This window comes from Indicator indicator, chromosome 3, assembly GCF_027791375.1.
Source record: "Indicator indicator isolate 239-I01 chromosome 3, UM_Iind_1.1, whole genome shotgun sequence".
Taxonomy (NCBI): Eukaryota; Metazoa; Chordata; class Aves; order Piciformes; family Indicatoridae; genus Indicator; species Indicator indicator.
This window is the reverse complement of record NC_072012.1, coordinates 39,177,603-39,193,965: the sequence shown is the minus strand read 5'-3', so window position 1 is coordinate 39,193,965 and position 16,363 is coordinate 39,177,603. Positions and strand designations below refer to the sequence as shown.

At 39.5% G+C, this 16,363-nt stretch overlaps 1 protein-coding gene across 1 annotated transcript in view; it reads right to left on the bottom strand.

Moving 5' to 3' along the window:
• Positions 1 to 16,363, bottom strand: part of TMEM117 (transmembrane protein 117) — a 207,000-nt gene that overhangs the window by 105,051 nt on the left and 85,586 nt on the right. The window contains exon 4 of the mRNA XM_054399554.1: positions 11,372 to 11,471. Coding sequence (XP_054255529.1) covers positions 11,372 to 11,471 — 100 coding nt within the window. The remainder of the gene's footprint in view (positions 1 to 11,371; positions 11,472 to 16,363) is intronic.

Sequence of the window (16,363 nt, the reverse complement as noted above, 5' to 3'; positions counted from 1 at the left end):
GAATGTAGAACTGCTGCATAGTTACTTTAGTATATATGGCACTCCAGCTTCTGCCTCTTAGTACATGCAACCAGGATATATAGAGATCTGCTGCATAAAAACCAACAAGAAGTAAATACAGTTCTACATAAAACCCAGCAAAGGACAGTATGATAAAGAGGAAAAGAAAATATAGACCCCTAAGTCCTTATAACTGCACGGCTAATTGAAGCTACCAATGGGATATGATCTGAGATGCAGAAAAATGTATCTTCTTCCTTACACCTTGTCTTTTGAAAAAGATGGAGCCATATCTTTCATCTACAAGATGTGGAGAACAGAATAGCTCCCATTAATATTTGACATGATCCTTCATGCATTTTTAAATCATCTCAGAACACTGGAAGTTTCAGAACAGGTATCACTGTTCTGGAATTAAAAGAACTTTATTGTCAGAATAATATGCATCGGGAATTCTGCTGTACACACACAGGCTCCTTTTTGCAGAATTATCACCTGCCTGATGAATCTGTTTTTAAGGGGGGTTGGAGGACAGAAGGAAGTACTGTAACAATTAAGCAAGAAACAGACTTTCTGTGTTTTAATAGTGAAACCAACTACAGTGCATTAACCCACAGAATCTTACCCTGCTCTAAATTACCCCAGAAGTCCTCACAAAAGATAGAATTGGTTTCAATTTTAGAATATATTAAAAAAAAATCACAGAATAAATGTCATCGAAAAAGAAAAGAGATTTCATTTTAATTCTCCAATCAGACCCAGTTCAAAAGGAATACAGTGTGTGTCAGGGCATTCAACACAAAACTTGTAGCATCTAAACAGTGAGCAGCTGTTTCACTTTCCTAAGCCTCCTCCATTCTGACAGCTGGAACATATCTTGACCTTTAATTGCGATGTGCTCCAATGATGGAAAGAAGCTACACAGCAGTCTTGTAAGAGGCAGCTTTCTGTCACTATGGTTTGTTGTCCTGGCCAGTTTCAGCAAGCAGGGTCTAACTTTTTTTGGATTTAGCAGGTCTTCAAATATATGTGGGAGTTTTGGATGTTGTTAAATGAAAAAAAGACACGTCCATCCTGATGGCTCAGCCCAAAGATAGGAGAATAACAAGTATGTTAATTTCTTTGGCTGTGGTTGAAGTTTGAAAGTGAAAGTGCAAAGGATTCAGCATTGTTTTGCAAAGGCATCAAATCCAGGGAGAACCCTACTGGAGAAGAGAAACATCCATGTATGTCATACTTTGCTTTGAAGAAGTATCCAAGAAAGATATCTTGCAGCATTGAACAAGCCACAAGGCCGAAACACTGGGTCCACAAGAGACTTAGGCACCCAGTTCAAGTCACCCTGAGACCTTAATACTTCCAGTGAAGAGCATTTTAATCAGTTTCACCAGACCATCTATGTACCATAGGGTAAACTCATTGCCCATCCACTAAAGATTCTTGGGTCAAGATTGCTACCAGCTGAACCTTGATGGATCATCTGCAGATGGCTCCAGTAGAAACACCCCCACCCCCCACCCCCCATATCATCAGGAATGAGATCTGAAAATGGGGTGAAGAACCTGACCAAGAATAGAGTGGAGAACCTGGGCTGCTTTTCTGTTACAGAATCTCTCTAGATGGCATGAAACAGCTCTGTTCTTGTGGTAAGACCATTCATCATCAATCACACTGCCTGGTCCAGAAGCAAAAGTCCGGACATTACTTTTTGAGATGGGGGAAACAGTACATAAACATGTGTCCAAGGTCACAAAAATGTGTGTATGAGATCACAATCCCTAACAAAAAAAAAAAAATTACTGAGGGAAATTTCCTACCTGCTTGCAGGAATTCCTAGAACTACTTTTGCTTGCCATAGAAAGCTGCTTCGGAAAACCTCTAGTACAAATTTTGAGGCACAACTTTGGGGCTTCCAATTCTTGCTCTTAAACACTGTGTAGAACTTCTTGTGTCCTCCTTCAGAATCCTGAAGCGTTTACTGCTTGATATACCAAGCACATGTTTTAAAGACCAGGAGATGGTTATCAACAAAGAAACCTGCTGTGACAATGAGTTGAAGAAATTCACCAGCTGGGAAACAGACAGGGATGAAGCAACACCTCTGGTGATGCCTGGTCAGAATTCAAATGTCAGGGTAACAGGGGAACACAAAAAAAGATCAAGCTTGAAAAGGCAGACAATTATAATCTATAGAGCATATGAACAGATGGCTACAGCATCAATCAATGAATAAATAATAGTGCAATATGACTTGACGGGATGATTGGATGAACTCAGATGACACCAGGCACACTCCACCTTATATAACCAAGTACCAGGCAAGAAGCAGAGCAGCATGTGAGCACACGGAAACATGGAATTAGCAGCTCTCACAATTGGATGTATGAACAGCCACGTGGGTTATCACTTGGAGACAGAACCACTAGCTTCAGAGTGGCTCTGCAACTGGACCAGCCCTTACAAAGAGGAAAGAAAAGCAGAACAAGAAAGGGTTAATGAAAAGGGGCAAATGGTATTGTGATGCTTCTCTGAATGGAAAGAAATGAGCTGTCAATGTGCACTTACAGCCCAGAAAGCCAACCAGATCCTGGGCTGCACCAACAGAAGTGTGGCCAGCAAGTCAAGGGAGGTAATTCTCCCTCTCTACTCAGCTCTGGTGAGACCCCACCTGGAGTACTGCATCCAGTTCTGGAGCCCCTATTACAAGAGGGATATGGACATGCTGGAACCTGTCCAGAGAAGGGCCACCAGGATGATCAGAGGGCTGGAGCACCTCTCCTATGAGGACAGACTGAAAGAGTTGGGTCTGCTCAGTCTGGAGAAAAGAAGGCTCCAAGATGACCTTATTATGGCCTTCCAGTATCTGAAGGGGGCTACAAGAAAGCTGGGGAGGGACTTTTTAGGCTATCAGGTAGTGGTAGGACTAGGGGGAATGAAATAAGGCTGGAAGCGGGAAGATTCAGGCTGGAAGCGAGGAAGTTCTTCCCCATGAGAGTGGTGAGAGCCTGGAATGGGTTGTCCAGGGAGGTGGTTGAGGTCCCATCCCTGGAGGTGTTTAAGGCCAGGCTGGATGAGGCTCTGGCCAGCCTGATGTAGTGTGAGGTGTCCCTGCCCATGGCAGGGGGGTTGGAATTAGATGATGCTTGTGGTCCCTTCCAACACTGACTGATTCTATGAATCTATGACACATGTTGCCGCCAATGATGTTATTAGTCACATTTCTGTGCAGTCTTGGCAAGTGAGTTTAGTAACATGTCATCCATTTTGCTCCTTCCACTTCATGCTTCATAGTTTAATTTCATTTCCACTACTGAAATACCAGTAGAGTTGTTAGCTATACAGTATTTCAGATGCCACTGCAAATTCAATTACAGCTTTATTTTGTCATTTGATATGTCAGTGGAATAGAAACAATCAAGAAGATTGACTTTGATCATAATCTGAATTGTCATCTCCAGTCCTTGACAGAGGCAGAAGATAAAAAAGGTGTCAGTCATTCAAGACTCCTGACTCTCCAAAATGTGTTGGAATGTGCATCAAAATGGTGGATTCCTTGTTGATTGCAAATAAAATAATGTATTGTGCTGGCTGAATACAATGACCTGCACAGAAGAATTACTTTTTAAGATTCACATAAATTTAAGAGTGAACAATTGTGGATATTCTTTTAGTTAAAAAGTTATATACCAAATCCCAGAGACTTCTTTATTCTCAATGATGCTGTTCTGTTTTCTTTCAGCATATTTTTTATACTGGTGTCCTTCCCTGTGCTAAATATTTCATTTTTCAGTCACATTAGTATTTTATTTTCTGTCTGTTTGCACTGCAATAGCTTGGTGTGCCTGCTGCTTTCAGCAACCCAATAGCATTTGCAGCCTCAAAGTTGCTCACTTTTTCTGAGCGTGCCATAACAACACATACACATTATGAGTTGAAATAAAGAGTTAAATCAACCTAGTTTCTGCACAGTGGCAATGAACTCTTCATTCCTATAAGATGTCAACATAGATGGTTAAGTCTCAGAGCAAACGAGGACAAGAATAATCTTTCTTAACAGACACAAGGGAAGCACTTCAAAAGCATTCAACAGCTTGTTCTCCTATTCTAAAAATAAATGCCATTTTCCAGAATCACAATGGCAAGAATCAAAACTAAGTATTTCCAAATACTGTCAAAATTCTTGCCAATAGCTTGTAAGCCATAAAAAAAAATGTTTCAATAACAATGAGTAATCATCTAATCTTATTACAAAAATTAAAAAAGAAGAGAGCAGACAGAGCATAATTTACAGGTACCAGGTATCTACCAGAAGATAACAAGAAGTTTATTGAAGTGTAATGCATGTGCTACATTACTTCACCCCACACTGTGCAGTATTAATATACTGACCAGTATTAATATACTGACAAGTTTAATGTACTGATAACATTAATATACTGACCATTATGCTTCAAATTTATAGGGAAAGACTGCATCATCATTTACAAGGTCAAGGAAGAGCTAATCAAGTATACATCTGGGGCAGCTGAACACTTCTGTTCCAAACTACAGCAAATAGATTGTCTCTATTGCCTGTACAGCAGGAAAGGAAAAAAATAAAATAAAAAATAGGTGTTTCTCTGCAAGAAGGTCAAGATGGGTCCAGAGCTCTGGGCAGCCTCATCCAGATCTAGTTAAGGATGCTCCTGCTGACTGCAGAGGGGGTTGGACTAGATGACCTTTGGAGGTCCTTTCTGACCCAGACCATTCTATCATTCTATAATTCCAAGAATGACTTTATCAGACACAGGTTCCTGTATCCAGAATGATAATTTAAAAAAATCCACAAACTATTAAAATAAAAAAAACTTGTTAAAGCTATCTTTGTTCAGCCTAAGAGTACCATAGGCTGTACCAGTTTTCAGAAAGGAGAAATTATGCATTTATGGTGAACATTCTCCAACACATGTAATCCATCCACATATTCAGAACATAGGTCCTACCACAAGCAGAGACATTTCTGTCTTCAGGGTAATATTAACAGCCATATTCAGGCTCTGTTGACCCTTCTGCTATGTGCAGGAACATACAAACCAAAATATACCCACCTTTTTTTGTTGTTCATCTGCAAAATGGTGCCCATAAAATGAAGGGGTGTTCAGGGAAAAGGACGGGGAAAATTATGAGCTGCCAGTGTACACCTACAGCCCAGAAAGCCAACTGTACTCTCGGTTGCATCAAGAGAAGTGTGGCCAGCAGGTCAAGAGAGGTGATTCTCCCCCTCCACACCACTCTTGTTAGACCCCACCTGGAATGCCTTGTCCAGTTCTGGAACCCTTATTACAAGAAAGATCTGAACATGCTGGAATGTGTCCAGAGAAGGGCCATGAGGATGATCAGAGGGCTGGAGCTCCTCTCCTATGGAGACAGTTTGGAGAAGAGAAGGCTCCAAGGAGACCTTATTGTGGCCTTCCATTATCTGAAAGGGGCTACAAGAAAGCTGGGGAGGGACTTTTTAGGATGTCAGGTAGTGATAGAACTAGAGGGAATGGAATAAAGCTAGAGGAGGGGAGATTTAGATTAGGTGTTAGAAAGAAGTTCTTCACTGTAAGGGTGGTGAGACACTGGAAGAGGTTGCCCAAAGAGGTGGTGGAAGCCTCATATCTGGAAATTTTTAGGGCCAGGCTGGACGTGGCTCTGAGCAACCAGATCTCGTGTGAGGTGTCCCTGCTCATGGCAGGGGGGTTAGAACTAGATGATCCTTGATGGCCCTTCCAAGCCTGACAACTCTCTGATTCTATAAAATTAATGAAAATGGGGTAAAATGAACATACAAAGTTTAAGCTGTCTTTCACCAATAAGCCATATGAAGATGGCTCGAAACTGTTCCACACATTCAAAGGTTCTGAGCAGGGAATTTTTGTCTTTCATGTAAACAGAAGTTTCAGGGCCACCCAACACTGTCTGAGTATTTCTAATGACAGTAGCAAACACTGAAGCTGTGAAAGGAGTGCTAAGTGGCTGGCTCTGTAAACATCAGGACTGGGGATATTTCAGAACAGTATTACTGAATGGGGTCAACAAAACACATGGATAAAGGAGATGTGGTTGAAATAGCCTAACCTGAATTTTCTAAAAGGCTTTTGAAAAATCCCTCATCTAAGGCTTCTATAGAAACTCAATAGTCAGAGCTTCAGGGAAAGTCTTTATGTTGATAAATAACTGGTTAAAAGACAGGGAACAGAAGGTAAGTAGGTTAGCCAGACAGCTCTTGCAACACAGGGAGGTCATTAGCAGCGTTCCACAGGGATTTGGGCAGGGGATGCAGTCATTCATCATATCCCTAAGCGACCTGGTAAAATAGGTGAGCAGTGAGGTGAGGCTTTATAAATGATAGAAAGTTATGCACAGTAATAAGGATGATGGCTTGCTGACTGTGAAGAATTGAGAAAGGTGCTTACGGAAGTAAGTCTCTGGCAATAAAATGGCAGATGAAATTCTTTGTAGATGAATGTAAAGTGGTGTATAGGGGGCAAAACAATTCTAGGATCGTAAATTGTTACGAAATGATTTGCCCTAAGCTGACCATTATATCTTAGGAGTAAGATCTTGAGGTTATAATAATACAGTACCATGAAAACATGCTCTTACTGCTCTACATTGTCAATGCCTTCCCACAAAGAATGCTAAGAACAATTAGGAAAGGAATAGAAAACAAGGGAACATCATTCTATCACTGTGAAACCCATCATTCATTCACAACTCCAATACTGTAGGCAGTTGTGATCCCCCCATATAGAAGGACATCGCAAAACTTGGAGAATTTGCAAAGAATGGCAACAAACAATCAAATGCATGGAACAGCTTGTGCTAGAGGGACAACTTACCAGGCTAGAGATCATCAGCCTGAAGAAGAGATAAAGTAGAGTAACTATGATATACATCTACAAAATCATAACGCTTAGGGAGGAAGTGCACAGGGATCAAGTGTTTGTCTCCTTGATAAAGAACTAAAGGCATCAAATGTAGTTAGTAGGAAACAAGCTAAAACAAACATTCCTCGTACAGTAGCCTCTGGAACTTGTTGCCAACAAATTTTGGGGATTCTAAGAAATGTACTTGGTCTAAAGGTGAGATTGGGTAAGAAAGGGAAGAGACATCCATTGAGAATTATAATACACACAAAATTGCAGTTGGAGAGAGTATTGGAGGACATTGCCATGACTGCCTTGTCTGTAACAGTCTTGGTAGGCTTCTACTCATAGTCACAGTTTGAGGCAGGACACTAAGTTGGATGGATTCTTGGTGCTAAATTCTTACAGCCTGAGTTCTAACACGATGCACATGACAGAATGAAGTTCTGGGTTAGGAGTCTGCAGATTTACTATGGCAGTAGTCATTCACTTAAACCTCTCTACTATTGTTAATAACATCAAGGACCACATGAGCAGGCTTCAGTCTGACAGTGTTCTTTACAAATCAGTCAGAGGCCCCCTGCTACCTACCCAATAATCAGTCATGTAAGATATGCTAGCTTCATAAAATGGGAAAATAGAGAAGCCTCCTTCACCAAAGGATAAAGATAAGAAAAAATGCCTAATAGAGGAATGTGAATGAGAAGAAAAGAACAAAAAGTATTTCTTTTACAACAAGCAAAGCCAGAACAGATAATGATGTGAGATTTGTCATCTAGAATTATAAGGCTGAAAACCTAGTCGTTTGGCCAGGTAAGTACATTTCCTGGACTTTTTTCAGCTAGCACTGAAAATCTCAGAAAACAGAAAATCCTGCTCACAGAAGAACAGAAAAACTTTATTCAGGGGAGCAGCATTCCACTACAAATTATATGTTGTGATGTGTAGGCATGATCTTCTAATGACATGACTCTTTCACCTGAGAAACTTCAAAGAAGCCCAGGCAACTTGTGTATATGGGAGTCATTACCCAGTTCCATGGATGAGGAAAGCTAGGTGTGAATTCATCACTCAGGAATAACCTTTTGAAATCCCAATACTATGTTCTGGGAAGAAGTCTTACGCAGAAGGTCTCTACCTCCAAATCCATCCATCCAAGTGGGTAAGATGTGCCTATGTCAGTCCTGGATAATGGGTCAGTGGAACAAGCAGTGACCTGCTACCCCTCAATTCAGACTATTCTGGAAATACAATTTTATACCTTCGTTTTAATCCTTCTGTTAAGGTGATAAAAGCCAGAAATGGTCCTGGCATTCTTCACAGACACAAGTGACGGAAGAGCCAAACTGAAGTAAAATGAAGGTGTCACAAATAACAGCCAGGAGTTATGACAATGATTTACCTTACACTCTAAGACGTTGTGCCAAGTACTGTGCTAAAGCATAGTGCTGAGGGAAGTCTTGGCTTCTCCTTGTTAAAAAGGATATGCCAGTACAGATTTGATGCATACCAGTTTGATGAATAATAAACTAAACTACCCCTTGGTTTTATCATTGTTTCTGTGCTCAGTGATCTCTCAAATGTTTTCATTCCCCCTAGCAATTAATGAGGCAAAAGTGAATCTCAATTAAATTACCTTTCAGAAGGAAGGTAAACAGGGACATGATCCCTTGTCAAATGATGAATGTCAATGAATCAGGCCCCAGAACATTCAGAGATTAGTGCAGCCTCTGGCTGCTGTTGACTGCTTTAGCTTTTGATAATAGTAGCAAGAAAGGTCTAAGGAAGATGTAACAAACTTATACTGTTTAACTCACACATATGTTGGGCTTGTACGCAGGGATATGCCTTTAATGAAAACAGCAAAGGAAGCTGGTAAGCAAATATCTCAACTTGGTGCAAGTATCATTCATAGTTCAGAGACAGTATGTAATCTTTGGAGATGCCAAAAACCCATCACCCAGTGTGGTTTTGTACAATCTAAAATCCAACAGTGCCTGGAAAGGAGAAGGAAAGCAGGCCATTTGACTTCCCCAGGAGGCTATAAAGAACAGAGGAGACCCTAGCTGTATTCTGCCCTCTGTGTCAATGTTCAGCTCCGTTCCCTCAAGTACACTCGAACATGCCTTACCACACATGCTTGGGACTCTGTACCTCACAAAAACACAGCTGCAGCAGGTTGCTCAATTTTACAGAGGGGTAGGAGGGCATCTGATGTGAATCATCAGAGATTCTGCTCTGGAAGCAGCTCCTTCAGCCTGCTCACTCTCCCAGAAGGTGGCCATAATTGGTAGTTTATAGGCTTCTCTGGGTGGAATCCAACTTTTTTTTCAAAGCTACCCTACTGTGTCAAATTCTGTGGTGTCTGCCTCAAAAGCACTCTTCAGAACAGAATGTACATTTTGTGAGAGCATGAGAGCATGTCAAAGCAGTGCAGAATACAGTTCCATGACTTCAAAGAAGAAAAAGTACATTGAAGTCACTCCCCTCTTCAGAGACTTATTTAGAACATTTCATACTTATTACGGATTTCAGCAAAGATGATTTCAAGCAGAAGTTCCTGTCCAGAGGTACAAAGGAGAAGCTCCTATGCACCCATAGCATGGCCCTATTTCCATTACACACAATAAAAAGAATATTGCTGATTTTATTAGGAACTGAGTCAGACCCTGTCACTAAACTAGTCAGTGAGATAGCAAGTAATTATTCATTCTTAAAATGGAACCCATCTGTTCGGCTTTATTTCTGCTTATTTCCAAAATTCCCAATTAAATAGGGAATAAAATTGTAATTTCAGTATGAACTAAAGGCCACATCCGCTTTCTCTTCTTTGCCTTTGGAGACTAAGGATGAGTGGCTTCTTTACAGAAACTTCTTAAACATTAGAAAACACAAGCACTGCAGCAAATGGGAAGATGTTGCACTGTCTACTCTCTCTGAAAGCTAACAGAACCAGCCCAGCTCACAAACAACCTCTCCTTTCCAAACTGCCTCTGCTGTCTCCCTCAGTCTCTCTCCCAGTCTTGTCTCTATCCACCACTGGAATGTGCTGCGACACAATCCAATTATGCCTCTACTGCTGAAAAGACCTGAGTGCTTTGAGTACATGGAAAAGGATCAGAATTATCATGCCTCTTGAATTCAGTCATTCTCAGGCTTTATATAGTGCTGCATGTAACAGTTTTTTCCAAAGAAACGAAAAAACCAAAAACCACTCCCCTTCTCACCCCCCCCACCCCCCCAAAAAAAAAGAGGGACTGAATAAACTGAACACTGAACGCTACCTATGGTAGTGCAACTTATATGTAACCTGTCACTGGAGCTCTAAGTAGAATGTGTTTGATGAACATAATCCCTCTCTTAGCTTATGCATCATCTTTCCTTCCATAGTGACATAAAGCTATAGAAACCCATTAAAAAGAAGAAAAAGTAAAAAAAAAAAAAAAAAAAGTCAAGTGAAAGGTACTCTTTTTGTGATGTGTGATAAACATTCACCATCAGGCAATGTTCCATGTGTTAATTCCTCTAAAACGATGTTGATCCTTTTGAGTAAATAGAGGCATCAATGAATCTTTAGGGGGAGAAATAAGTTAATTTAAACCAATTCTGCGAGCTTAAAGGTCATGGACTTCTTTCCCCAATTTAAATTAATGTCACAGTCATAACTGTAAAAATTCTTGCTTACACTAATCATTAAAACCTAATCTTACTTTAAAAAATAAATGAATAAATTACTATTTTATCACTTTGTGCATAAGAAATGCATTTCCTGAATAATAAAACCATCTGCATAGGCTCCATTTTGTACCCAGTTTCTAGTTCTCTTTCACTAAGCTGTTCTTTGGGTTGCCCATATTTCAGGAGGGAATCTTTATAACAGTTATAATACAAGTGAAAACTTTATTCTTCTAAATCCTAAATTAGAGACAAACTTACTCTGGTAGGTTTCACATCAAACAGACTACTTAAAAATTCTGGGATGTAACTGCTTTCTTACTCTCTTCTGCATCCATCTGCGTTCCATCTTTCAGTTATTTTTCTTCTTTTTTAAAATCCTTTAAATTAGGCTTGTTTATCCTTAAATCCTTTACATTATTTTTATTGTTTATCCTCGTTATTTTTATTGTTTATCCTTTAAATCCTTTAAATTAGGCTGTACCCATTATACTCACTCTTTCACCAAACAGCAAGTCATGGTGTTACTCCATAGCAAAGAAGGGCCACTGTGCTGTCCTCACAGAAGTCAAAGGCAAAATTCCCACTCACAGTATGAAGAAATGAAACATTGCTGAACTCTTGTGGACTCCCAGCTAATTAAATACTCTGTCATTATGCTGCTGTACCTTTGCTAACTTTTTGCTTGTCTGGGTTGAAATACTTGACTACTTCAAGAAATTGCGTTTTCTTTCTTCTCCTGTCCTCTTTCCCTTGAAACCAACAAACATATTCCTTTTAAAATATAATATTATGTTTCTTACCATCCATGCTGTGACAAAATCTCCCATCCAAGTCCCAACTGCAGCTACCTTCATAAAATTTTCATTCCTGATGCCCATGAAGTCAGTTATAATGTATGCACTGTGGAAACAAGAATGCAGACTGTAAGCTACACACGTTTGCTTAATGTAGTTATAAAGAACTTACTTGAGTAACAAAATTTATGATTAGCTGTGCAAGTTTTCCCATTTCTTTCACGATCACTTTTTCTGCTAGATCTGAGTCTTGAAATAGAACTGAACCAAGATGGGTCAATTCCAATTAGAAACAGAAATGTGAATCTGGTTTTTACAAGCCTATGTCTCTATTGAAAGTGCTAAAATAATGCTAGGCAAAGACCTTAGGATTATGTAAAGCTTCTGGAAATACAAACTGTTATAAACATTTTATGGTTTCCTTTGTACAAACAGAGCTGCAACAGGAAAGACTGCCTGGTAGAAAAAGACCTGGAGGTGCTGGTTGACAGCTGGCTGAACATGAGCCAGCAGTGTGCTCAGGTGGCCAAGGCCTGTATCAGGAATAGGACAGCTAGCAGAAGTAGGGAAGTGATTGTCCCCCTGTACTTGGCACTGGTGAGGCCACATCCTGAGCTCTGTGTTAAATTTTTGGGCTCCTCATTACAGGAGGAACCTGAAGTTGCTAGAGCATGTCCAGAGAAGGGCAACAAAGCTAGAGAGTAAGTCTTCAAAGGAGCAGCTGAGGAAACTAGGATCAATCAGTCTGGAGAAAAGAAAAATAAGGGTAGACCTTATTGCTCTCTACAACTCCCCTGAAAGGAGGTTGTAGTGAGGTGGATGTTGATCTCCCTAGCAACAAGTTCCAGAATGAGAGCAAATGACTTCAACTTGCACCAAGGCCAATTTAGATTGGACATTAGGAAAGATATTTTTACTGAAAGAGTGGTCTGGCTTTGGAACATGCTGCCCAGGGAGATGGTGAAGTCACTGCCTTTGGAGGGTTCAAAATCAGTGCAGACATAGTACTTTGGGACATGGTGTTGTCAGGTCTGTGGTTGGACTCGATGATCTTAGAGGTCTTTTCCAACCAAAACAATTCTGTGATTTTCAAAACTGGTGATGTTGCAAGATCTTTATGAAGAAAAACTAAAATTTTTAAGTTCTCTTTGAAGAGATAATTGAATCACTTGGCTTTCAGTCTACTAGTTATACAACTACCTTTTCTTGAACACAGCAGGGCAAGCAAACTTTGCAGAATTTCAGTACAACATCACTGCTTCTTGAATTATACAATGTATTTTCATAGACATATTTGACTTAAAGCCTAAAGAAGCATTTCCATTCTGCTTAAATAATGCAACAGCCAGGATTTAAAACCTCATGCTATAATTTGACCTCTGCTTTAAAGTTCATCAAGATGATATGACAATAAAGAAGGTGAAGTTACTTCTGCTGGATTAAAAACCTTTGCAAAAACATCAGAGCATTTAGTAAATCCATTGCTGAAAGACTTTAATAGTGCTTCAGAAGAGATGACTCTTCTCAAGAGCTAACACCCTAAATAATGATAGCAATTATGTCTGAACTTCCCCAGTGAGAACTTTTTTTTTCAGGTAGCCTATGAACTTTGTTTATATAATGTTTTGTCTATGTAAGCATGTACATACTTGTGCAAGTGACCTACTTGCATGTAACAACTTCCTGGAACATTGTGTTATCCGCTATTCAAAGCTTTCTGTTATTAGGAATGTTGTAATCTCTAGGAGCTAAGAGATCATAGTCCTGTAACTGGATTCATGCAAGCTCATCCCACTTTCTATAGAGGGCAGTCCTATTAAAATCTAAACATCAGATCACAATAGCTCTTGCTACCATAAATCAATGCACGGCACTGTATCACTTCTTAGATACAAGTTAATCTGTTCTAGAGTGGAAATATTAATGTCATTAAATAGTTCATGACACATGTAAAATGGCACACCCTAATACATTTCACACCTCAAGGTTTTTCAACTGATATGTCACTAACAACAATACTATCCTTTTTTTTAAAGTCTCCCTGTTCCAGTGCCCTGTCTCCATGAGAGGGCAACAGCAGCTACCTAGGGAAGACTGGGATAACAGGCAAGCACACCCCTCCCAGAGGTATTCTGCCAGACTCTTCACAATTGGGAAACAATTTTCCTTCATTTTGGGTATGCCATTCTTGTAGCACCTGTGAATGAGAAAAATTATCCAGTCTGCACTCCTTAAGAAGGCATCTCATTAACAAAGAAGGTGCAACAATAAATATCAGTTGTAAGGACTGGCCCCCAAAAGCAAACTGCATCTTTACCTTTTTCATCAGCGTGAAACACATACCAAAAAAGCCCCACAGCTCTAACTTTTTTATTCTCATTTCTCATATGCATTATACATTCTCATATACATTATACATTCTCATATACATTATACATGATTACAGGTGTACAGAAACTCAATGCACAACACTCAAAAATGGGCCACGTGGGTACCTTCTATAGCTCTGTCGCATATAGTAGGCCTGCCACAGCCACCCACAGCAGGCTAATATACACAAGACAGTATCCAAACAGGCTGAGAGGTCACTGATCACTGAATGTAGTGTATTAACAAGAAGAAGAGATATCAAACCAGGCAGAAGCTATTTTTACAGTGGAAATTTAAATTCTTCATGTAGTCACTTGTTTTTACAAATGTTAAAAGTACCTATAGGCTTATAGTAAGGTTGGGTGAGCTGGATACAATGCTTAAACAGACAGAAAGGCTTTGAAAGCACCAGATCACTTAATAGCTCTTTTTTTTTCCTTTTGTAATTTGAAGCATGAACATTTAAAACATGAAAGCATTCGAGAAGCCCAGTATAAATTGTGCATCACAGTCTATAAGTAATTAATGCCTAAATTACACATGTGAATCGACAAGACCTTCATCTAGAGTTAAAACAGCATATTATTCTAAAGAAATTCTTAGGAACATAATCTGTTCTGATTTTAAGTGCATTTACTGATTAAAATACAGCTACAATATTTTATGGAACAGGGATACTATTCTTAGTATCTTATTAAAAATAGTAATGAAATGCATTGCTATTTTAGTAACTATTTTATTGACTGTTAGCATTACCTCCTATTTTTTTTTTTATTTCTAAACACAGAGAGGTTTGTTTGTTTGTTTTTTTAAATATGGATTTTCAGCTGCTAAAAATGAAAAAAAATCCTTCATTTTTCATTTCCAATTTTTAGTTTAAATACAACTGAGTGTAGATGACATTTTCCAAAAATGCCATGCCTGCCTGGTGATGTTACCAGGATATATATTTCAACAGTACCAAAAGCAAAATTCATTCTATTGTGGGAAAATTGCCACTTTTCTTCTAGCTTTAGCTAGCAGTTTCCATTAATTGGTGACTTTGTTTCCTGGCTAGGACCCATGTTGGCACATTGCAGAATGGCTAATAGCCCTTGGGTTCCAGTTAACTGTCATGGTCAGTCCAGATTTTCTATGGCTTGTCATAAGGCTTCTGTTTGCTCTGCCATACCTGCATTCTATAGCAGGGCACATTCAAATTGTATGAATAGCACAACCTAAGAAAACACTGAGTGGAAAACCACAACAGTTAAAGCTCGTAATAGAGTAAAAAGCTCTTCAGAAATGGACAGCACGAGTGTAAATAATTAAAGGCTGAAGAGCAAATACTTGTGAATGTTATAGATAAAGGACAAGTTTGCAGCTGGGATTTGAGACAAACCCACTATTAACCTTTCACAGTGAAACTGAAAGCTGCAAAGCCAGGGAAATTGCTCTTTGCAGGACAAAGCCTATGGAAGGTAGGCCACAATTTTGACAGAACTGGACACAAGAGTGGAACCAAAAGACAAAAGAAACTTGAGACATGTCATTCTAAACCAGAGTAAAAAAATCCCTCTTATATGAAGTGCTGTCTGCATCCATGCTGTTGTAAAAAGTAAGTTAATAAAAGATGTACAACCCCAATGTACTTTTCTGTATTTAGCAGCATAGAGTGGACAGAACAGGAAAAAAGGGAAACAACAGCAGTAGACCAGAGAAGTTTCTTCAAAGGAAGACAACAGAACATTTTTTCAAAGAAGGATGATACTTAAGCAGATGCCAAAATGACAAACAGTTTGAAAGTAAATGGAATGTTTTTAATGTTAAGTTGGATAATGATGTACAAGCCACTGTGGTGCTATCAGCATTGTTCTAGGCGCTAGAACAGAACAGAAGTTGTGGCTGAAATTCAGTGCTGAGATGGTGCTTCCTTGACCATCACAGGAATCTAAAACTGGGATATGGCTTGAATTCAGACACTTAAATTTAAGTGTAAAACAGGAATCTAAACACTCAATGGAGCCTAGTCAGAATTAGTAAATGTACATTTGTCTTTAAGCTACTGTAGATATGCTGGGTGAAGGATTTGTTTGCCTTGTGCTACTGCAGGATGGCTGGCATGCCAAAATAGTAATTCACATATCAAAAGACATTGCTGAATTTATGTGACTAAATAATTCCAGATGCCGTGACACATCCTGGTCTCCAGATGATAATCCAAAGATATCTGAATCTCTTTAAGGCCTATTATACATCTGACAGTCCAGATTCACCTGGACTGAACCCTAGATCTCCACTGGCTGCAATAAGAGTGTAAACAATTCACAGATGTTTTAGTTGCCTTTTAATCCCTTTTTAGTAACCTTGATACACTCTACCTACACTCAACTGACTCTTTATAGACTCTAGAGTATCTAAGGCACTGGGGTGGCACACGCCACACAGGACTTGCTCTGTCTAAAGTACAAGAACTGCACCCACAGAAGGTGGCTCTTCTGCACCCACAGAACTGAAGGCTCTTCAAAAAGGATGGGAGGCCTAGATGTCATTTATATGGAGTGATAGAGTGATAAAAACTCTGCACAAGTTCTGCAGTCTGTTAAGTGATTTTCTGAGATGGTTTTATTATCTGTCATTCCATCTAAG